The sequence below is a fragment of the Sapajus apella genome, unplaced genomic scaffold, assembly GCF_009761245.1.
Source record: "Sapajus apella isolate SASKATOON/1434 unplaced genomic scaffold, GSC_monkey_1.0 scaffold215, whole genome shotgun sequence".
Classification (NCBI taxonomy): domain Eukaryota; kingdom Metazoa; phylum Chordata; class Mammalia; order Primates; family Cebidae; genus Sapajus; species Sapajus apella.
The window spans coordinates 277,554-299,823 of record NW_022437155.1 but is presented as its reverse complement, the minus strand read 5'-3'; the positions used below and the strand labels follow the sequence as shown (position 1 = coordinate 299,823).

Sequence of the window (22,270 nt, the reverse complement as noted above, 5' to 3'; positions counted from 1 at the left end):
TGGTAAATAAATGCCTTGAGTATGACAACAGGGCAAAGTCCCTTCTAATAATGTAGGTGCTATCAGAATCAGACTAAACATGTACACTGCTTGGAAAATATGAACTAAAGAAACTGTGGGAGGCCGAGGACGCACTCCTTGTCAGGCCGATGGGAGGGAAGCGGGCCCTGGCTAGTGGAGGGGCACTGTGTTGTTCTAGGGGACTCTTGTTTCTTCCATGCAGCTTTGGGCGAGTCACCAGGCCCCTGGGAGGCCTTGGCGTCCTCATCTGTCAAACTAGGGGCTGGCCCAGCAGATTCCTAAGGCGGCTGTTGGCTCTGATGTTCATAGTTTTATTTTTATTTTTGTTTATTTTGAGACAGAGTCTTGCTCTGTTGCCCAGGCTGGAATGCAGTGGTGCAACCTTGGCTGACTGCAACCTCTGCTTCCCAGGTTCAAATGATCCTTGTGCCTCAGCCTCCTGAGTAGCTGGGATTACAGGTGTGTGCCACCACATCCACCTAAGTTTTTTGTATTTTTAGCAGAGATGGGGTTTTGCCATGTTGGCCAGGCTGGTCTCAAACTCCTGGCCTCAAGTGATCTGCCCACCTTGGCCTCCCAAAGTGCTGGGATTACAGGTGTGAGCCACTGCGCCCAGCCTGATGTACCACCGTTTCAGCATTTTCTTGGGCAATGATCCAAGCTGAAGGCTGGTCTGAGGGATCTGAAGAAGAGTATGAGTTGGAAGAGGGGACAGAAAGGAAGAAGACATGTGAAGAGGGAAAAGGGAAGGAAGCTAGCACAGGAAAGCCCTCCAGTAGAGCCTACAGCCCGAAGCTCAGCCAGGCTGGCTTGGCCGAGGCAGTGGTTAGACTAGCCCTGCCCATTTTCAAAGTCCATAGACAGGCATCTGGGATGTCAGAAGCCACAGGTTTTGATGTGAGCAGCAGGTGAGCCACGCTACTGTCTGCTGATTCTTACTTGGAACTGCAGGCAGGGGCAGCTCTGCCTCAGGGATCAGGAGGGAGGGTTGCCTGCCCAAGGGGGAGAGGGGTGTCTGGTGCTCCAGGAGTTAGGATTAACCTTCCAGAGTAAGAGGAGCCTTGGGGGCCTCAAGGTGTGAGTAGGGAGTCCTGCCCTCCAAACCCACACCTGGGTTTTGGCAGCAGCAGACTCTACTAACCTACCACTGCTCCTGTTTTGACTTATGAGGGTATCTTCCTGGCTGCACCCTGCATAAGGAAGACACCCCAAGCTAATCAGCAGCCAGAAGAGGCAAAAAGACCTCACACTAGAGAGGCCAGGGAGAGAGAGCACAAGCCTAGGAGTCTCCCTGAGAGCCGCCCGGCGCTGGCCCGTTGACAGACCTCATTTCTCTTCAGCCGGTAATAAGCCTGGTGGTGGTAGTTAACTTCCACACACCTGAGACCCAGGAGCATAAGGGTTCCATCAGCTGCTCCTCTGCAGCTTCCCACAGCCCCAGGCCCACAAGGGAACCCACCTGTGCAGTTTTCAATGCAACAGGAACAATTTCTCTAGCTCAGGTATGCTATTTCCAGAGAAGCTGTGAATCCCTTCCTACGACACTTCAAGTACCACCCCTCTGAGACGAAGTCTAAACGCCTTTGATCTCACTCAATAGTACAAAAAGTTTCCAAGTAAAGAATTTGTACTTGGGAGGTTTGAAAAGACTCAAGGTTTCTACACTAAGGGAAATAAGGCAAAGCAATTAATATTTGTTGTTGTAAAGACAAAAAAAAAAAAAACTGCAGTCAGTCAGGCAAGACACCAGGTTAGCTGTTAGTTACGTTTGTTTTTGGGAAGTTAGAGACTGGAGCTGTCTGTGGGGACCAGGCAGCGGGGGGCAGTCTGTGTGGGCAGAGGCAGGCGCCACCACCAGCTGCCAAGGCTGCCCTCACGGGAGTTTGTATGGGCAGTATCCTTTTTTGCAGGATAAATAGGCACAAGGACACGTGGGCTGGATCTTCCCAATGAGTGGACATGATCTCGAGAAGCCCTGCTGTAAGGGCCCCGACATGTGGGCCAGAGCCCAGCCTGTCCCTGAAGAAGCAAATGAGAGGCCTGGGCCAGCGCATCTCTCTAAGAACAGGCTTGGGGTGCAGTGGAGGAACTGCCTCCTCACCCAGAGCAGGAGTGTGCTGCTGCTGTCACAGGTGGCGGGAGACCTGCCCGGGCTGACAGCAGAGCTGTGCAGAGGGCACCACCCAAGCTGGGTGGCAGGCAGATGCCCCTCACCCCCATGGCTCTGGGTGGTCCTGCATGGCCCAAGTTCCTGCTCACTGGTCACACTTTGCTCAAGCAGGTGGCCCCTGTGCTGCCTGCAGTCTAGGGCCTGCTGGCCTTTCCTCCGGCCACAGCCTGGCATAGCACACTAGGGGCAGTTATGTATTCCTCTCACCCCGCCCCACCTGGAGGGAGAGGCCCAAGTTCCCACTGCTTTCATCATCTTTCCTTCTCTGCGTTTTCTCCAGCTCAGGCTCCACCACATGGACACAGAGCTCGGCTCTGAAAGAGGTGAAATGGTCATCCCAAGGCATGCAGCCCGAGACAAACTTCACCTGTCTCCATGCACCAGCATCAGGGCCACCTGAACAGACAAGGCGGGAGAGACCCTTGCAGGGCTGTGGGCCAAGAAAGCTCTGCTACATGAGAACTAACTGCATTTATAAGATTGAACTCCCATAGGCTTTGTCTTCTTTGATTTCTGTTTTGTGTATTTTTTTTTTTTCTTTTTTGAGATGGAGTCTGGCTCTGTTGCCAGGCTGCAGTGCAGTGGCACGATCTCAGCTCACTGCAATCACTGCCTCCCAGGTTCAAGAGATTCTCCTGCCTCAGCCTCTCAAGTAGCTGGGATTACAGGTGAGTACCACCACACCCGACTAATTTTTGCATTTTTAGTAGAGACGGGGTTTCACCATGTGGGCCAGGATGGTCTTGATCTCCTGACCTCGTGGACCACCCACCTCGGCCTCCCAAAGTGCTGGGATTATAGGCATGAGGCACCAAACCAGGCCTATGTATTCTTTAACAGGTTTCAAATACTTTTGGGGGACTTAGTGGTTTTATATTATAAAAACTGTCAAGCCTAGGACTGCCAAATTCACAGGCACTGGGCTAGAGGGGGCTTCTTTGACTGGTCAGATGCTTTGGGTCTGTTCCCTTAGAATTGTTCCCTCCCAAGCAAAAGCCACAGTAACTTGTGCTCATCCTGGAAAAGTGAATACTGCCCAGAGCTCCAGAGACAGTAAAAGGAAGGAAAGGACCCTCTCCTCATCCCTGCTAACGTCCCAGACTCTTAAGGCCAGGAGGCAGGGACCTCAGCAGAAAACTAGAGGTTATTTCTGGGACTGGGAATCTGTGCTTATGGAGATTATGCAAAAATAGGAGGGGAAGTTTGGCACCCCTGTCAGAAAGAGAATGTGACCTTGTACTGTCTGATTCGCAAGGGCTCGGCAGGTCACGAGAGGAACACGTAAGCTGTTATGCAGGTAGGGGCTGGGGCGGACAGTGGGCTGGGCTCGGCTGGTGACTCCTCACCATTCCTTGGGTTATGAGCCAGCTGTCTATGGGTTCCAGGTCAGAGTCCCCACCTCTACCTCTCTTCTGGGCCGAGGAGAGAAAAGTCTCAGAAAGAAAAGTCACAGCAAGACCCATGAGAAAGAAGTCAATAGCACATATTGTGGAAACAGAAAAGTCACTCTTCAGACGTGACCCTTTGCCATTTAAGGAGATGTAATGCCCCTGCTCCCAACCTCCACCCCTGGCATGTCCCCCTTACCTGCCTGGAAAAAAGAAGAAAAGTTTAGTAACCAAGAGTCCCAACAGGATAACATATACTCATGGCAACTACTCCCGTGCCCTTGGGACATCTCCGGGAGGTCACAGAAGGCTGACCAGAGCTGCTTCTCTAGATTCCCTGACAGGGTTGGCAGGGGGTCAACTTTTCAAAGAACCAGTTTTACAAAAGCATTTCTACTTTTTTCTAGCTTATTCCTGCACTTTTTCTTTTTTACTCTTTTCTAGTGGCTTGTGTATTCTTTTTCTAAGGTCTTGAATACTACATTTGAGATGAGGTCTCACTATATTGCTCAGACTGGTCTCAAAAACTCGTGGGCATGAGCGATCCTTCTGCCTCAGCCTCCTGCGTAGCTGGGATGACCTTTACTTGACTGAGTTGGCTGGATCTGATTTCTGGAGGTGTGGCTACATAATTTTCTCCCCTTCCTTATTGTGTTCTTAATTTCTCCCTTGGCCTCGTTTTCATTTCCAGGTCAACGTGGCTTGGGATAGGACAAGGTAACCTGAAATGCTGCAGGTGGGCAAGAATATGTGTGGACACACAGACACACACAACCCACATGCCCTGCTGCCCCATATCACTGAGGCTGTGGCTGTGGCATCGCTCCATTGAGCAGCAAACATGAAAAGCAATCTGATGGCTGGGTGCAGTGACTCCCGCCTGTAATCCCAGCACTTTTGGAGGCCAAGGTAAGTGGATCACCTGAGGTCAGAAGTTCGAGACCAATCTGGCCAACATGGTGAAACCCTGTCTTTACTAAAAATATAAAAATTATCTGAGTGTGCTGGTAGGTGCCTGTAATACCAGCTACTCATGAGGCTGAGGCAGGAGAATTGCTTGAACCAGGAAGGTGGAGGCTGCAGTGAACCAAGATTGCACCACTGCACTCCAGCCTGGGTGACAGAGTGAGACTCCATCTCAAAAAAAAAAAAAAAAAGCAATCTGTCTACCACTGTGTGGAAAACCTGCCGGAGTCATCAGGACCTCTGAAAACAGGGGGCTAGTCCAGCCACACATGCCATGTGTGAAGGGCGGGAAGTCACTTACATCTCCCGGGCTCAGACCCAGGCCTCAGCACTGATAACGCCAGGGGTGCAGCAGGACACACCCTGGCATGGACAGAGTCAGGGACAAATGAGGTCTGCCTGACAGGGGCACAGGGCTGTTCCCAACCCAGACCAGGGTTGGCCAGGAGGAGGGGAGATCCTCACCAGGCAGTATGCTGGTAGGCCCCTAGCTGGGCTCTCTAATGCCCTCCCTGGGGCAGGTGGGAGGACATTCTAAGTAATGGGAGAATCAGAGCCATGAGCACTGCCTTGATTTTGGGTGTCCTAGTCTCAGGGGTTCAGGTGGCACTGCCCACTCCTGTGGCAAGGCAGGGCACTGAGAACCCAAGGCAGCCTGTTGGTTCTTCTGCGCCCCCTGGTGACCAGTGCAGAGGGATGCATGCCCTCAGCTCCAGCAGGCGGGGCCTCACGTGGATGAAGGAGTCCCATCCCTCAAAGCAGGAGCATCCCCTGGAAACCAGCACTGCTGCCTGCCTGGGCCCATTTGGACAGAGGCTTCAGAAGGCTAAAAAAAATTGGTACCCAGGAAGCAAACAGCCCTTTGCAAGCCTCCCTGTCCAGTAGACAGATGATCACTGCCCTCTCTAGCCCAGCCAGGGGACCCAGAGAGGAGTTCCAGCTGTTGTTGGCAGCTATTCCAAGGGCCCTCCTCCTCCCTGCCCCTGCAAACAGACATGCATCCATACACATTTCTTAGTTAGGAAAAAAGAGAAAAATCTCATGAGAAGCATTAAGACACATATCTCTTCCCCTTTAGTAATCTGAAATTGTACAGAAAGCATGGGGCGCCCAAATACGTACCATTCTCTCCACTTCACTGTGCTGCACCCCTGCACCATCACAGAACACCCTCCCAGCCACCACCCAACTGCACCAGCTCCTCAAACAAATCCTGGCCCTCGAGTGCCTGCTAATGGGGTTGGTACTGCTCTGCCAGCCCAGCAACAAATGACCATCCAAGATGTGGCTTGGGCCACACTGTCCTTCCTTGTGCAGGCCATGGTTTTATCAGAGCACTGAAAACCCAGGGGCACTGTGGCAGGTGACCATAGGAGACCTGCCCCTGGAGAACTTAGGGCCACCATGGTAGGAAGGGCAGGGATTCTGGAGTCGGACACTCCTAAGATCAGACCCCCCGCTTGCTGTCTGCTCTCTGGGTACCCCTTAGCCCGTCTCCTACTCCCCGGGACTGTCTCCTCTTGGGTGCATTGGAAAGCTCATGTGTGGCATCATCTCACAGGGTGAGGTGAAGACTCAATGAAGTACTACCTGGGCTCTACAGGTCTCTCCCCCAGGGTGTCCCTGCCCCTGTGCAAGCCTGCTTCTGCTGAATTACCCAGCCAGCTTTACCAAACCACCTGACATTCCTTCCAGAAGACTCCAGGCAGAAAAACAGGGTTAAAGACCTACCCCTTCTGAGCTCTGTTTTCGACTGTCTAGTGCAGAAGCAAGCCCTCCGACAGCCTGCGGATCCTCATAGGTTACCCTGGAGAGGAAGCAGCAGCAGCAGAGTTAGTCTCCCCCAGTGGTCATGGACAGATGGGGCGGTGGCCTGCAATTGCCTCTATCCTATGGTACTTCCTCAGATGTCCTTGGAAAAACATTTCCTGAGACCTTGGCATTGAGCAGGGGCTAAGGGCTCATGCTGTGTCCCTGCAGTGGAAGCTAGGAGGCCTGGGTCCTCGCTCGGCCTGAGCCACCGGTCTCCTCTGCGATCTCAGGTTTTGTGCACCTCAATATCCCTCTCTTGAGTAACAATACTGGGCATCTCTGAAGCTCAATGACAGGGTGTTCAAAGTGCCCTAATACTCCTCAGAGGGAAGATGAGATAAAGGCAAAGTAACATTAATTCTTATTTTATAAGCAGCAGCCTCAGTGGCATTTGACAGGGAAGGTGGTCTCTGGGACCCCGGACAGTCACTGACTATGGGAGGCCTTCCTCCACTCCCTGACTCCTTTAGCTGTATCTGTTTTACAAGCAACTTTTGCTGGTGAAGGGTACATGGGACCTTGGGTTTCTGGTTACCCTGCTGAGTCCCAAGCAGGACTCAGGGTGCTGAGTGCATCAAGATGCTGGGTTACAGGGAAAGGTGGGAAAAAGTGTGTCTCACCTGCCTTTAGGCTAAATAGAAAGCTCAAAACATGTACAGTGCCTTCCTGAGATGTAGGGGATTCTCTGTTTTGGAATCAACTCCTTGAATTCCAGATGGCTCATCCTAGCCAGAGCTGCTATCAGAGGAGCCTCTGCCCTGACCACGTATTTCAGTCAGGACAATCTTGCTGTAAGGAAGGGGTTCACCCTGCATGGCTACACCCTCCTGCTTCCGAGCTTCTCCTGTGGATGAGGGGCCAGGCGGGGTGGTGTCTGCAGCGGCGGCAGCATGGGGAGGAAAGAGAAAAGCTGTCTCTTACAGCTGACAGGAGAAATCACACTCCAATCAACCCCAAGGGCAGGAGAGTGTGTGTGGGGGGGACGGGGGAGGCAGTTAGTGTTTATTCAATATCTGCATCTAATGCCAAGTCTTTACAGCCATGCTTTAAAGTTCCTGGCAGTCCTGGACATGGCAAATAAAGGCCTTTTTGTGCTAGCCTGTGGCCAGGCATGGGTCAATCCCCCCCAGTATCTCTAGAGAGCCACTAGAAGGGGCCCCACATACGTCTTACGCTGCTCAGCCAAGGAGTTTCCTCTCGTCTGGGCAAACATGTCAAAGCCGTCACGGGGGTTACATTGCTGGAGTGAACTGAGGGTGCCACTGACGCTCTCTGTCCCCAAGTCTGTGGCAACAAAACAAATGGGTGGCAGCTGAGAACAAAATGTGGATTGTAGATTTGATGGAGGGTCCCCAAATTAGGACACCAGCCAGGTGAGTTTAGGTTCCATGGTGGGGGGTGGGGGAGGACTTTCCTTGGTACTCCCAGTGTACACATGCGAGAGGAGCCAGGGTGGGCCAGATAGGGGTCAGGACAGCCACTGCCCCCAAACTACTAAAGGAGAGGAAAGAGTCCTAATGAAAGGGAAATTGCTGGGGCGACAAGGTAGGGACTGGCCCCAGTGCACCCGAAGATTTTCCATAATGCCCTTCTCGGATGGGCTCCTCATTAACTCAGTCACAATGTCAAGGACCTGGGACACCTATTTATTCAGAAAATATTTCTGAGGCACCCAACATGCTCAGAGCTAGATCTCAAGTAGACCAAATTAAATCTGATATGGTTCTCAGCTTCAAGAAGTTCAGAGTAGGCAAGAGAGAAGCCACAGCAGTGCTTGGCTTGAGATGTCAGGAAACACTCAAAACCAGCACAAGAGTGGGTCTGTAAAGATGAGAGGGAGGATGCTGGGGGAGAAGGGGAAAAGGCACATACAAAGGCACAGGGTTTGGAGGCCAGGGCGTGTGAAGTGAACAGTGCTCACAGGAAGAGATCTGTGGAGGAAGTGGCTGGTAATACCCCAAATGCCAGGTAAAGGAGTGGGTGGGAAGACACTAGACTTTTTTTTTTTTTTTTGAGACAGAGTCTCACTCTGTGCCCAGGCTGGCATGCAGTGGCTCAATCTTGGCTCACTGCAACCACCAACTCCCTGGTTCAAGTGATTCTCCTGCGTCAGCCTCCTGAGTAGCTGGGATTATAGGAGCGTGTCACCACTATCAGCTGATTTTTGTATTTTTCATAGAGACAGGGTTTCACTATGTTGGCCAAGATGGTCTCAATCTCCTGACCCCATGATCCTCTCGCTTCTGCCTCCCTAAATGCTCCAATTATAGGTGTGAGCCACTGTGCCCAGCTTTTTTTTTTTTTAAGAGACAGAGTCTTACTCTCTTGGTGCAATTATGGCTCACTATAGCCTTGACCTCCCAGGCTCAAGCGATTCCACCGCCTTGGCCTCTCAAGTAGCTAGGACTACAGGTGTGCGCCACCATGCCCAGCGGTTTTTTTTTACAGATGGGGTTTCACCATGATGGCCAAGCTGGTCTTGAACTCCTGACTTCAGGTGATCCACCCACCTCGGCCTCCCAAAGTGCTAGGATTACAGGCGTGAGCCACCACGCCCAGCCACCCAGCCGTTTTAAAATTATTTTGTACAGACAAGGTCTCATTATGTTGCCCAGGCTGGTCTCAAACACCTGGCCTCAAGTGATCTTCCCACCCCGGCCTCCCAAAGTGATGGGATTGCAGGTGTGAGCCACCACCACAGTGGACACTACACTTTTTTTTGAGACAGGGTCTCACTCTGGATGCCGAGGCTGGAGTGCAGCAACATGATCTCAGCTCACTGCAACTTGACCTCCTGGACTCAGGAGATTCTCCTGCAACAGTCTCCTAAGTAGCTGGGACTACAGATGTGTGCCACCACTACCAGTTAATTTTTTGTATTTTTAGTAGAGACAAGGTTTTGCTATGTTGCCCAGGCTGGTCTTGAACTCCTGGACTCAAGCAATCCACCCGTCTTGGTTTCCCAGAGTGCTGGGATTACAGACGTGAGCCACCATGCCTGGCCTACTAGACGTTTTTTTAAGAAGGGAGGTAGCAGAATCCAATTTGAATTTTAAGTATTAAATCTGGCAGTCATATATGCTGGACTGACTGAAGGCAGAGACATCTGTTCCAATACAGAAATAGTGGCTACAAATATATGAAATATTGAGAAGCTAGAATTATAGCAACTGATAGCCACTAGAAGTTTAGCTCAAGTTAAATGAAAGGAAGGCAGACAGAGAAATAGTTTAAAAAATGAAACCGAAAAGCAAGACAGAAGAATTTTGAGGGCCACGCTTATTAATGATTTCAATGTTATAATTTCATTTATTACAAATTGGTATTATCCATTATAACTAATGCGCTAGGGTCATATACACACTTTGAATGTACAAACTAAATGAACTGTGGAAAGTGGTGAGCTTCTTTTAAGTTCCAGACAATGGACTGCTTTAGGCCGATGGACAGTTCAAGGAGAGCAATATGTCAGTGCTGCTACCTCCTGTTCCCAAGCCTTCTGCAAATATCGTCAATCAATCACAGACTTCTAAGTCCTGATGTGGCTTTGGCATCCTCCTCAAACCCGTGTTCCAGGGAGCCAATGAGCTGAAACCTATCTGCTCTCCTTGACCAAGTTAATATTGATTTTTTTTTTTTTTAAGATGGAGTCATCACCTAGGCTGGAGTGCAATGGTGTGATCTCAGCTCACTGCAACCCCTGCCTACTCGGTTTAGGCAATGCTATTGCTTCAGCCTCCTGAGTAGCTGAGACTACAGGCACCTGCCACCATGTCTGGCTAATTTTTTTTGTATTCTTAGTAAAGACAGGGTTTCGCCATGTTGGCCAGGATGGTCTCGAACTCCTGACCTCAAGGGATCCATCCACCTTGGCCTCCTAAAGTGCTGGGATTATGTCCCCGGCCTTGACCGAATTAATATTGAAAAGGAAATCACTTCAATCACAGGGAATGTTCTACATAAAACATGGCAGGTAGGCCAGGCGCGGTGGCTCACGCCTGTAATCCCAGCACTTTAGGAGGCTGAGGCGGGCGGATCATGAAGTCAAGAGATCGAGACCATCCTGGCCAACATGGTGAAACGCTCTCTCTACCAAAAAATACAAAAATTAGCTGGGCATGGTGGCGCATGACTGTAGTCCCAGCTACTCGGGAGGCTGAGGCAGGAACCCGGGAGGCGGGGATTGCAGTGAGCTGAGATTGCGCCACTGCACTCCAGCCTGGCGACTGGCGATAGAGCAAGACTCTGTCTCAAAAAAAAAGAAGAAAAAAAAAAAAAGGCAGGTACCCTTTCTTTAAAAAGCAAATGACTTCCAATTCCTTGGAATTTCCCCTGTCCCTAGTGGTAGATAGTAGGTAGGTAGGTCCTTTTGTCCCTGTGAGACACTCACCCAAGCCTGCAAGCTGGGAGGAGAGGGAAGATGGGGGTGCTGTGTTCCCCACCATAGGGCTCACCACGGCTGGAGACCCTGGCCCCAGGTCTATTAAGTTGTCTTCCGTCACTTCATTCAGGACCTGTCAGAACGTGAGATTGGCCATGAGCCCCAGAGCCCTGGAGTCGGGCTCTGAAGTAGAAGCTAGCGAGGCAACTGTGCAGGGCTCTGAGAGGAAAGGCATGAACGCTGCTCCAGCACTGAAGCAAGGCCACATTCCCCACCCGCCTTCCGGGTCCATGATGGGCCTCGATGTCAGTGAGCCTTGCCCACTGCCTCCTCTCCCTCCCCACTAAAAGGAGGGGTTGCTGAGTGATTGTCCTGGGAGCTGCAGACTTAAGGCTCCCTTGCCACCCTTCCATCAGGGGTACCTGCTAGCTCTGCCCTAGTATCCCATCAACCAGAGCTTGCTCTTCAATTTCCCTAATGTTTCAACCCCAGTTAGAAAAACTGGAGGTCTCTCCAGCCTCCAAAATGTGGAGGGGCAGGTCTGGCCCCAGGAGATGGGAGAATTCTGAAGGAATACTTACTCCATTACTGGCATTTTGAACCGATCGGCCAGACCTGTATCGTTCGAACCTAATGCGGAAAGGGGAAGCAGAAGTAAGGAGAAAGGAAGCCTGTGATTTGGCCCTGTGGAGTGCTCACTAGTCCTATGAAGAGCCGCTGGAACCAAGACCAGCCAGTCCCACTTCGGGGCTAGGGAGTGAAACCATACATCAACTCTGCCAAGGCTTCCTCTGTGTGGGGCTCCCCCTGGGGGGATCAGCCTCTCACCCAGCACCCTCAGTTGTCATCAGAAAGAGGTGGTGGCCCATCTTGAGTGTCCCCAGCCTCTCCTCACACACCCTGGGCTCAGAGAGCTCCTCTTGACCCTGGAGGGAGGATGGCTTAGCCACTTTACCTTGGAGCTCTCAAATGTACAATGCCAGGCAGCAGCTGCAGATTCCTATTTCATAGGGCTGTATTGAGGAGCAACTAGCTAGTGTTCCTATCATGCTCCCAACTCAACCTCTGGGGAAAGGGGGCAGGGCACGCACAGGGGAGGCACCAGGAGGAGGAAGGCAGGCGCAAGTCCCTGCTATGGCGGGGAGGCGGGGGATGCTTGCCAGTAGCTACTGTGGAGAGGCCTGGGCCAATCACTGAAGGGCTGCTAGGAGGGTGAAATAAGTCCCCTCTGCACCCAGTCAGGCAGTGCAGGGGACTTGACTTTGAGCAACTGTTGAAACCAGGTCGTCCTTCTATCAGGTAGGGAAGAGAAGAGTAGTTATGAGGTGTGTGTTGGGGTGGGGCAGAATAGATTATGTTCTGTATTGTATTTTAAAGCTCCAAATGCCACGGGCAGCGGTAACCAAGAGACTTTTTCCAGCTGGAGCCTTGGACACCCAGCTTTAGTGAGTTAAGCTGCTCCACATTTGTCTCCCAACTTGCTGGGGTCAGCGTCTGGTGACAAGGGATCCCCAGAAGGAATGATCTGGGTAGGCGGTGAGTGTCTACTTTGGTTTTAAGAAAGACTTGTGTGTATCTTCAAAGTTTTGTGTAAAGAAAAAAAAGAAAAAAAAAAAAGAGAAAAGGTAAGAAAGACGTGTGTGGTTTTTTCAACAGTGGTCTACAAGGAGAACAGCAATATTAATACATCTGAGACAATTTTAATCCTGGGGTACCTTTCCCACACTCATCTTCAATGAGCAATGAGTATCATCAAAGACACTCCAACCAGGACAGCACCTCCAGCCACCAACCCCAGGCTTTGCCTCTGAATTCTTCGTAGTGCTGGGACTGGGGACTCTTGGGTGAAAATGCCCACACCAGTTAGCTCCTGTTATGCTTTCTAGCAGGGCTTAAACAGGTTTAACAGGTTAAACCCAAGCCCATTTACCATGAAGAACTGAAAACATGTGGCAAGACAAAGGGGCTAGGGCTGGGAGTCAAGTCCCCTCACATCTGTTCCTATTCTCCAACTGATGCACGGGGGGGGGCGGTCCTGGGGACCCCCACATACTTACTGCAGAGGCTTCTTCACCTGTCAGACAGGCACAGAGCCACTGGTGTGTACTTCCATAGTCAAAAGCTGAGACAAGTCCCAAGACCGTGACAACCACAACAAACCACCCTTTAGGCCCCCAAAGGATAATGCAAATGCAAGCATCTGTCCCACTGACCCTAACTGATGCCAGATGCTTGTCCTCCTGATGAAGCCAGCAGTAGGCTGTGAGTCAGCTGGTGCGGCAGAGGGGACCACGATCTCAAGTCTGCAGGGGACTCAAGCCACTGTCCTGTTGTCTCAGGCCTCATCTCTAAGAGGAAAAGGTTGGTCCTCTCTGGTCCTGATGCTGAGTCCTTCGTGAAAGGCCAGTGTGCTCCCATCAAGTGATGAGATGGGAACTGTGCTTACCATTATTCCTCCTATTTAAAACTAGGTCTAAGTAAGACATTTTGGACTTTGTCCTGAGAGAAGGCTTTGGAAATGAAAAAGAATTTGCAGGTTTGTTACCTCAAACCCAAAAACGATGTGGCTGCAGAAAGAACTGAAATGAATGTGTGCGCGCTTCCCTAAGCAGCAGCTTTCCGGCACTTACACCCGCCTGCTTCCCCTGAATGCTCTAGATAACACTGACATTTGCAGAGGGAAAAGCTTTTTCTCTTTTCTTTTCTTTTTTTTTTTTTTTTAAGATGGGAAAGAGGAAATCCTTTTTCTTAGTAGAGATTTTTCTTCCCCTTTAATCCTTTTCAAATTCAAACGATCATCAAAGGAGCAGGTGCAGAAGCTCTGGGGCCCAGAGCCCCCCAAGTCCTACCCCTCCCTGGGGCTGGGGGTGGCGGGGCAGTGGGGAAAGGCAGAGCAGCCTGAGGCTTACAAAGGGCAGAGCCTAATTCTGCACGTCAACTTCCTGCTGCTTCTGCTGCACAGTTCCCAGGAGGACAAGACACATTTTCCCTGTCAGCCGGGAACAAATTAGCATCTCTGATGAGTATTTCCCAACTCTAATCTCTCTCTCTCTCCCTCTCTTTCCTTTGTTTATGAAAGAAATCCCTCTGTTATGGCAACAATCTTTTCAAGGGGGAAAAAAAAAAAGAACTCAAGCTCCCACCTCTCATATCGAAGGAAAACGTTGTTGAGGTCGTCGTTCACATGAAGCAGCTCCTCCGTGACCTCCTCGTTGGACACACGGGAGATGAGCTCCACAATACGCTGCTGCATGGCCCGGCAGGTCCTGTTCAGCTCCTAGGGAACACATGCACCTCTGGGTAGCCTGCTGGGTGCGCTTTTTGTCACATTCTATTTCCTTTGAAAACATTTGTACTGATTCTTAAAAGTCACAAAAGGAGTACATGCTTGTTCATAAAACCAGACATGTGCCACATTCAAAGTGGAATTTCCATCTTCACCGCCTGCTCCTTCTTCCCAGAGGAAACAAGCACTTTTTCAGCCAACGCCCAGACAGACACACTGCTGTATGTATATAAGTTCATGCTTATACAAGTCATTTAAAAATATTAAAATGTGATTCTTTGCAGCTTGCTTTTTCTCAACAAAATATTCCAGACGCTGTTCCCCATTACTTGGTGCAGACTGGCTCATTCCTTCGTGTGTGTTTCATAATGTGTCTTGCCATTCTTCTATTGTTGGGCATTTAGCCTGTGGTTTCTCTTTCTTTGGCCAACCCAAATAAGGCAGCAATGAATACCTGTACACACACATGCACATGCACTTGGGCAAAAGTTCCATAGGATGAGTTCCTTAGAAAGGAAATTTCCAGGTGAAAGGGTAGGGTCGTTTATAACATTAATTGGTAGTAGTAAAAGGCCCTCGAAAAAGACGACATCAGTTTACTTACATTCTCAGCAACAGCAGGAGTGTATTTTATGCCTAGGTATATTTTATGATTAGGTATATTTTGGTGGCTCGTCTGCCACTTTGCCAAGGTCTCAGAAGCCCAGGCAGCTCCCTGGCTGGCCAAAAGAGGACATTCATACACCCCCAGTTGCCAGTGGAACCCTCTCTGCCCTTAAAGCAAAATCCCCCTGATGACAGAGCCTTGGCACTTTACGGCCTGGCTTCCATGAGCCTTCCCTGTTCCAGAACAGCAGCAGCCTTACTGATGCTCTTGTTCAAACTTGCTTATAGAGCTCCCTCAATACCCGCCAGACCCCTTGTCATCTCGATGCCAGACTGAGGATGCGACAGAGGAGGGAGCTGGCAACCCTGTCAGGCTGGCCCCCAAGCATCCCTGACGACAGGAACTGCCTATGACCAAAGCTCCAAGTCCTAGTGTACCACACAGGGTTAAGGCAGAGGGAGATACTATCCCCAGATACCTGGGCACCGGAGGGTGCCAGAGAGTTAAGGGGAGAAGACATGAAGGATAAGTCCCTCCTTCTCACACCTCAGCCTCAAAACAACTTCATTTTGAAACCGTTTCTGGTAGAAGTAACTGATTTATTCACAAGACACATGGCAATCTTTCTTTAGTTCCTCATTTTGTCTCATAATCTGCCTAGCTTGGCTAGAGGGTCGTCCTTCCTACTACATCATAAACTCTTGAGGGGGGTGTTGCCATTTAACCATCCAAGGATGCCCTCAAGCCCTGCGCTGAGCCACACACAGTGAAAAAGCCCAGTAATCATCTGCCGAACACATCACCGAGGTGGTCAGTCAAGCCAAGTGGGGAATCAAAGGTATCCCTCCTGCAGGTCCCCGGTATCCTGCAACACAGCACTTACACAGGGGCTGGGCTTCTTGTCTACCTTCCCCTCTAGACTGAAGCTCTTTGAGGACAGAGAAGGCGTTTCCCTGGTACATGGTTCATGACTGACACATGGGAGGCACTTCCCAAGTACTTCTGAGAGAATTAACTAATGACTCTAAAGTATTCTGAGGCTGGGTGCAGTGGCTCATGCCTAATCCCCACACTTTGGGAGGCCGAAGCAGGCAGATCTTTTAAAGTCAGGAGTTTGAGACCAGCCTGGCCAACATGGTGAAACCCCATCTCTACAAAAAAATACAAAAATTATCTGGGAACAGTAGCGTACACCTGTAATCCCAGCTACTTAGAAGGCTGAGGTGGGAGAATTGCTTGAACCTGGGAGGCGGAGGCTACAGTGAGCCAAGATCGCACCACTACACTCCAGCCTGGGCAACAGAGTGAGACCCTGTCTCCAAAAAATAAAAATAAAGTATTCTGAACTCTTGGTCCCCCCAAACCACCAGCTCAGTTATCCACATACGCTCAGTCTTCTCAGCAGTCTTCACTCAGAGAATGGGGAATTCTCGTTCATTCACGTTCTAATTTTCCCTCTCTAGGACTCATTCCAGGCCCCACTGAACCAGCAGTAAGCACTTAGAATCATACAGATAAGTGCTAGAATCAATAATAATAGGAGAATACTGGATCTTAATTCCAGAGGACACTAATATCCAGTAAAGAGAAAACTCCACAAAATGCACACTGTCTTCTGTTGTGAATGGCTCATGTCCCCAGGCCAGGCAGGAGAGGGACACTCACGAAGCTGCCGGGGCCTCGGAGCCTGCCAGATCTGGTCTGGATTGCCAGGCAATAATGGCCACAGGCGCCAACGGACACTCACAGGTCAAAACCCAGTCACCACCGGGACAATTACCATACACAGGAAAACCAACAATGCAGGGGAAACACCCATTACAAAATGAAGCATGCTTAGGAGTGATGCTGAAAACCAAGCCAGGCCCCTAACATTAAAACAAACAAAAACGAAATTAAAATGTCCAAACTTATGAAAGAAGCAATCACATTGGATCATGCGAAGGATTCCAACAGCCAGGACTGAAGTGAACAATGTAAAATAATCACAGTATTTCTAATAGATTGTTAAAACGCAGTGAGCATCTGTTCAGGGCTGACAGGGAGCACAGATTTAGGTTAACTTCAACAGACCATCCTCCCCTGCTTCCTAAAGGAAAAAAGGATACTTGGCCAACACTTGGGCAGCACATTTACCTTGCACTTTGGAAGAAGCACCAGAGGGAGACCTGGCCAAAGACTGCATGATGGAAAATGGAGGCTGGGCAGTAGGACAGAGAAAAGAGGTCAAACTTCTGCCTCTCTGTGCTGCCACAGACTGTTCCGGGCCACTGTGCATGTCTCCTCCCCAGGGATGCGCACGTGCCTGCACACATGCCTGCACTCGAGGATGGAGCCAGGCGCTGCTGAGCTCCTCCTTGCTCCAGGACTCCAGGTGTCTGTGGAAAATCTCTGATGAGCAAAAGGATCTCGAGGCCCAGCTCAGGACCTATCTCCTCCAGCAAACAGGCCCAGTTCAAGAAAGTGTGGCCTCTGTCTGGGGCTTGCGGCCTCACAGCAAGTGCTGGCTGCCCTTGGTTGGGGAGGGAGAAGGAAAAGAGTTTGCACTTCCCATCCAAGCTGCAGGCCAATCACAAGGCACAGGACCTGCAAGCCAGGGGAGTGTGGGAGCATGCTGTGGAAACAGATCCAAGTTACCCTCCAGAAGACTGGGGCATCAGCACCTAAGGCCTATGGGCCGTCTTCAAACACACCTCAGACTTTCCAGGATATAGGTGTCCTCAGGCACTTGCCACACTGCTCAAGGGCTCCTAAGCAGTTGACCCTCTGCCTGCAATGTCCCTTATTTCCTTTTCCATTGAACAAACTCCTACTCATCCTTCAAGGCCTCAAGGTGTTTCCCTACCCCAGTATTTTGTCATAAAAATTTTCAAACATACAGAAAACTTGGAATAATTTTACAGTGGACAGACACCATATGCTTACCACCTAGATTGCACCATGAACATTTTACAGTGGCAGCTTTAACACATACTTCCCATTTATTCATCTTCCTGTCCACATACAGTGTTTTCTGGGGATCCCCCTCCACCCCACTCTCAATACTCCCACAGCATTTAACACATTCTAGCCTGTCATCAGAGCCCCTCTAAGAAACCCTCCAGCAAGGGGTGGCCAGCCCCCACCTGCACTCCACACAGCAGAAACCTTAAAACAAAGAGTAAGCCTTAAGGGTGGGTCACTGGATTCAGAGGAGAACCAAACCAGATTCCTCAGTAGACTGCAGGAAATGTCTCAGGAAGATGGCTACAAATACTCCAAGTACCGGAGGCCTGAAAGAAGAGAGCAGGGGTTGGTATCAGTCTCCCCAACAGAGCCCTAGTGTGGGGACCAAGCTGCAGGCAGCAAATAGCTGTGATTGGATATACTTTCCAAGTCTCCAGTCTTCTCCAGGACTGCTTCTCCCTGTGTAAAATAAGGGGGTTGCATTTGTGAGAAGGTACTTCTGCAGAGGGCCACTGACGTGCTGCAGTGGCCTCCATGGCACGGGGCTGAGGCAGCTGGGGCTGCTCTGCTTTTCTCAATTTTAAACACTGCCATTCACTGTAGAATTTTATTTGTGGAGGAAAACGTTCCATTATTGATTGATTGATTGAGATGGAACCTTGCTTTGTCGCCTAGGCTGGAGTGCATTGGTGTGATCTCAGCTCACTGCAATCTCCACCTCCCAGGTTCAAGCGATTCTCCTGCCTCAGCCTCCAAAGTAGTTGGGATTACAGGCACCCACCATCATGCCTAGCTAATTTTTATATTTTTAGTAGAGACGGGGTTTTGCCATGTTGGCCAGGCCAGTCTCGAACTCCTGACCTCAAGTGATCCACCTGCCTTGGCCTCCCAAAGTGCTGGGATTACAGGTGTAAGTCACTGTGCTTGGCCTCCATTACTTTAAAAAAAATTTTTGGAAGGTGTTAGATGATTTCTGAGGCTCTAACATTGTGACCTTGGCTTAAAGGAAGAATGAGCCCCAAGGGGTTAATCAACAGTGATCTCATCAACAGTCAGCACCAGGAACATCTGCTCTGGCCTTGTGTTTGCTGCCTCTTTCCCCACAGCCTCCCCACTGGGGTGGTGGGTTAGATAGCTCCCAACCTAACAGCAGGGCCTCCATGCTCCAATCCTCAAGGAAGATCCTGATGACTTTCCAAAGAGCTCCGCTGAAGACAGCCTCAGAGACTATGGCCTGGGGCCTCCACAATGGAGATTTCCAGGTGTCTCTGCACAGAGAAAACTTTACCATCTCTTGGCTTCAGTCTTTTACATCTGTCTCAAAAAGGAAGAAAACACTGTGTGCAGTGGCTCGCACCTGTAATCTCAGTACTTTGGGAGGCTGAGGCAGATGGATCACCTGAGGTCAGGAATTCAAGACCAGCCTGGCCAACATGGTGAAACCTGCCTCTACAAAAATACAAAAATTAGCCAGACATGATGGCAGGTGCCTATAATCCCGGTTACTCGGGAGGCTGAGACAGGAGAATCACTTGAACCTGGGAGGTGGAGGTTGCAGTGAACTGAGATCATGGCATTGTGCTCCAGCCTGGGTGACAAAGCAAGACTCCTTCTCAAAAAAAGAAAAAAAAAAAAAAAAAAAAAGAAAAGAAAAAGAGATAGAAGGTGAGAGGAGGGCCAGATGTTAAGATTTTTGCTGCCACAGTGCCAGCTGGCTCCCTGCATGGCCTCTGTGGTGTCATCACAGCCAGACCCTCAGCAGGCTCATTTGGGAGATGTTCTCCTGCTTCCTCCACCTCCAAATCACTCAGAGTGATTCTCATTGGGCCGAAGACACCCGAGAGCCTACTGCTTGCTCAGGTCACCCTTTCCATGTGTAACAGCTAGGACAGGAGATTCCTAAATGTTGACAACGTCAGCTTTGCTCTTCTCCTATTTCTGGTCCTTAAAAGAGGGAAGAACAGCTGGTCACTTGCACAAAAGCCCTCCATCTATCAGAACACCTTAGGAAATATCCTCTCTTTTCTCCCTAATTAATCTCAATGCCTTTATCTTTTCTTCAAGGGACATTCTCATCCCTACCTCACACAACAGTCTTTTAATCATCTTTATGGGTTTCCTCTGAGCCCTCCACAAGCTTGAAGGAACATGGAATAAGGTCCTGAAGATCTGTTTTCTGTTGCTGCAAAGACGGGAGAGAGAAGAAAGTCTTTGTTGATGAGAAAGGGGAATAATGAAGCTAAACACGTAGAATAGACTAGATTTCTCTAGAGAAAATGGCCTTGGCCATTCTGTTTTTGTTGAAATGAGATGCAAGAAGCAAGAGGAGATACGCCATCTGCTACTTGGAGAAACGAGGAGGAGGCCTCTGTTATTATCTGATGCTGATGAATGGCCACAGAAGAATATATATTTTTGGCATCATTGTATTAATTAAAAGTTATTCATTGAAGACAAGGCTCAAAAGGCTAAATTGGGAGAGACGGAGGGCACTGGTTGACAGAATCACAATCTTTAAAGATCCCACACTTTAGCAGGGACAGATGCAGCATTTGAATTTCCGCCCAGGCCTAAGGGTCCTTGCATAGGATGATGAAGATAGGCTTAACTACCACACTAGAAGGTGACATGGCAGGGTTTTCAGCTGATGAAAGCTCTCCATCTTACAATGTCTGCCTCCTGTGAAGAACTGCCTGTCCCTCTCCATGGTGGGCTGCCACCTGCCACATTTGTTCCATGTGGAGACTGGGCAGTGGGTGGGGCTTATGGCAATCTTCAAATGCTTAAGGATCTATCCATGTGAAAGAAGAATTAGCCTTGTTCTATTGTCTAAGAAGACAGACCAGGATCAAAGTTACAGGGAGCCAGACTTTAGATCAATGTGTGAAAGGGCTTTCTAACAATAGTCATAAAAGCTAGGATTTGTGAAGCCTTCCCTAAGCCCAGCCCTGCGCCAGGCACTGCCCAGGTGCAAGTGATTACTCCAATCTAGAGAGGAGAAGGGGGCCTGGAGAGGGCTGGTGACTTGCCTGGCATCACCCAGCTATCAGTGGGAGGACAAGGATGGGAAGGCATTAATTCACAGGTCTGTGTAATTTGTAAGCCTGCCGTGCTGCTGCCTGAAGTCTAACCAAGACGTCCATTTGAAAGCAAGTGGGCTGCTGCGAACAGTCTGTCACTGGGGACGTGCAGAAAGACCCAGTAGACAAGATGCTGTGGAAGATGTCTGAACACAGGTGTAGAGCTGAGCCAGCTTCCTGGAATCTCTCTCCCAACTCAGAGAGTGGAGGTTTTGACACATAGCTCAAGAGGAGGAGTAGCTGTGTTCACTCTGGGCACCCTGCCTTCCTTCTCCTCAGGGGCTCCAGCTACACTGACAGCACAGGGTGCTAGAGTGGCCTCAGCCTCTCCTCAAATACCAGCCACATGCCATGAGCCCGCAGGCATATAGCTCACACTGCCAAGTTTCCCTGCTGCTCTTGCTGCACGGTGGGAAGCTATACCCAAGAGTGCTTTGCAATGCGCAGGAGGCAACTGGGACATAACCTTCCCACAGTTATGATCATCCTGGGGCTGACACCACCAATTACCTCTCTTCCTATTCCCTCCACCTCCTACCCCAGCAATTTATACTTGAACTGGGAGCAGCTTCTATTGGTGGGAACATCTGGGTTGTTCGTTTCTATGGCCCAGCCAGCACTCTCAGCTCTGCACTTCTCTGCCCCAAGCACTCTGGCTGCTCTCCAGCTTGATGGAGGGTCCTGGGGACACATTCTGATCCCAGCACTTTCCAAGCAGACGATGGTATTTCTCCACATGGAAGGCTGGTGGTTTAGTGTGGCTCTGACCCTTGGGAGACCCTGCCTGCTGGCTTCTGACTGCCAGGGGAAGAAGGGGAGGGAAGATGTCAGGGATGGCAGAGGTGTGCAGCCAACCGGCCAGGAGGGCTGTGTCTATTCACAGTTGTTCACAGTGCTGCCCAGCTCCTGAATCTCCTATGCTAGAAGGACAGCCTCCCACTGGCACCTAGAGTCATTCTTTTTCTGTTTGATTTATAAGATAGCAGTGAGGGCTGGGAGGCTTGGAGTTGGAACAAAACAGAGGGAAAGAAAACGTCATGGGAAGCAACCTATTTTTGAAAACTGTGAGCTGACGCCAGGAGATTAGGTTCTGTTTGTCTTGGCTGATGGGCTTGTTTAAAAAAAAAAAAAGAAAAAAAAAAAAACCCAAACCCCCTTCTCCCCTCAACACAAGAAGTATTCCTGCTGTCTGGGTCTGCTCTAACTGTCTGGAAGTATCTTGGCTTTGTTTAACATACCCCCCTGCTGCCAGGAGCGGGGCTCTATCCAGAGCAAATCCCCTGTGTCAGCAGGAATTCCGACGCTGACACAGCACAAAGCTGCCTCAAGAGGCCCTCTCAGTTTCTGGACTGACCTCGGAATCCTGTACATCTGGGTAACGCCTGGCAGAACCTTCCTGCAGGCTGGGAATGGAGGCCAATGACAATGCATTCAAGGGAAGCCAGGTCCCCTGGAGTGTGGCACATATTCAGCTGAACCTGCTGAGCTCAGGCAAGCCTGGTCTGATGCAGGTGTGTCAGGAGTGAGGTCTGGGAACTAGGGAGAGGCCAGTCAGGGCTCCTCACTGGGGCTGGGCCAAGGGTACTTGTCCAGCTTCAAGAGCAGGCTGGTGT

The 22,270-nt window shown here is 50.2% G+C and overlaps 1 protein-coding gene across 9 annotated transcripts in view; it reads right to left on the bottom strand.

Moving 5' to 3' along the window:
• Positions 1-22,270, bottom strand: part of TOM1L2 (target of myb1 like 2 membrane trafficking protein) — a 122,218-nt gene that overhangs the window by 7,224 nt on the left and 92,724 nt on the right. For 4 of the 9 annotated variants that reach the window (XM_032270698.1, XM_032270703.1, XM_032270702.1 and 1 more), the window contains 6 exons: positions 13,882-14,015; positions 11,320-11,368; positions 10,748-10,871; positions 7,524-7,641; positions 6,277-6,352; positions 3,538-3,624 (listed from right to left, as the gene is read on the bottom strand). In XM_032270698.1, coding sequence (XP_032126589.1) covers positions 3,538-3,624; positions 6,277-6,352; positions 7,524-7,641; positions 10,748-10,871; positions 11,320-11,368; positions 13,882-14,015 — 588 coding nt within the window. Of the gene's footprint in view, positions 1-512; positions 2,506-3,537; positions 3,625-4,826; positions 4,904-6,276; positions 6,353-7,523; positions 7,642-10,747; positions 10,872-11,319; positions 11,369-13,881; positions 14,016-22,270 lie in introns of those variants that run through there. The other 5 variants (XM_032270700.1, XM_032270701.1, XM_032270705.1 and 2 more) reach the window with 3 other exon arrangements.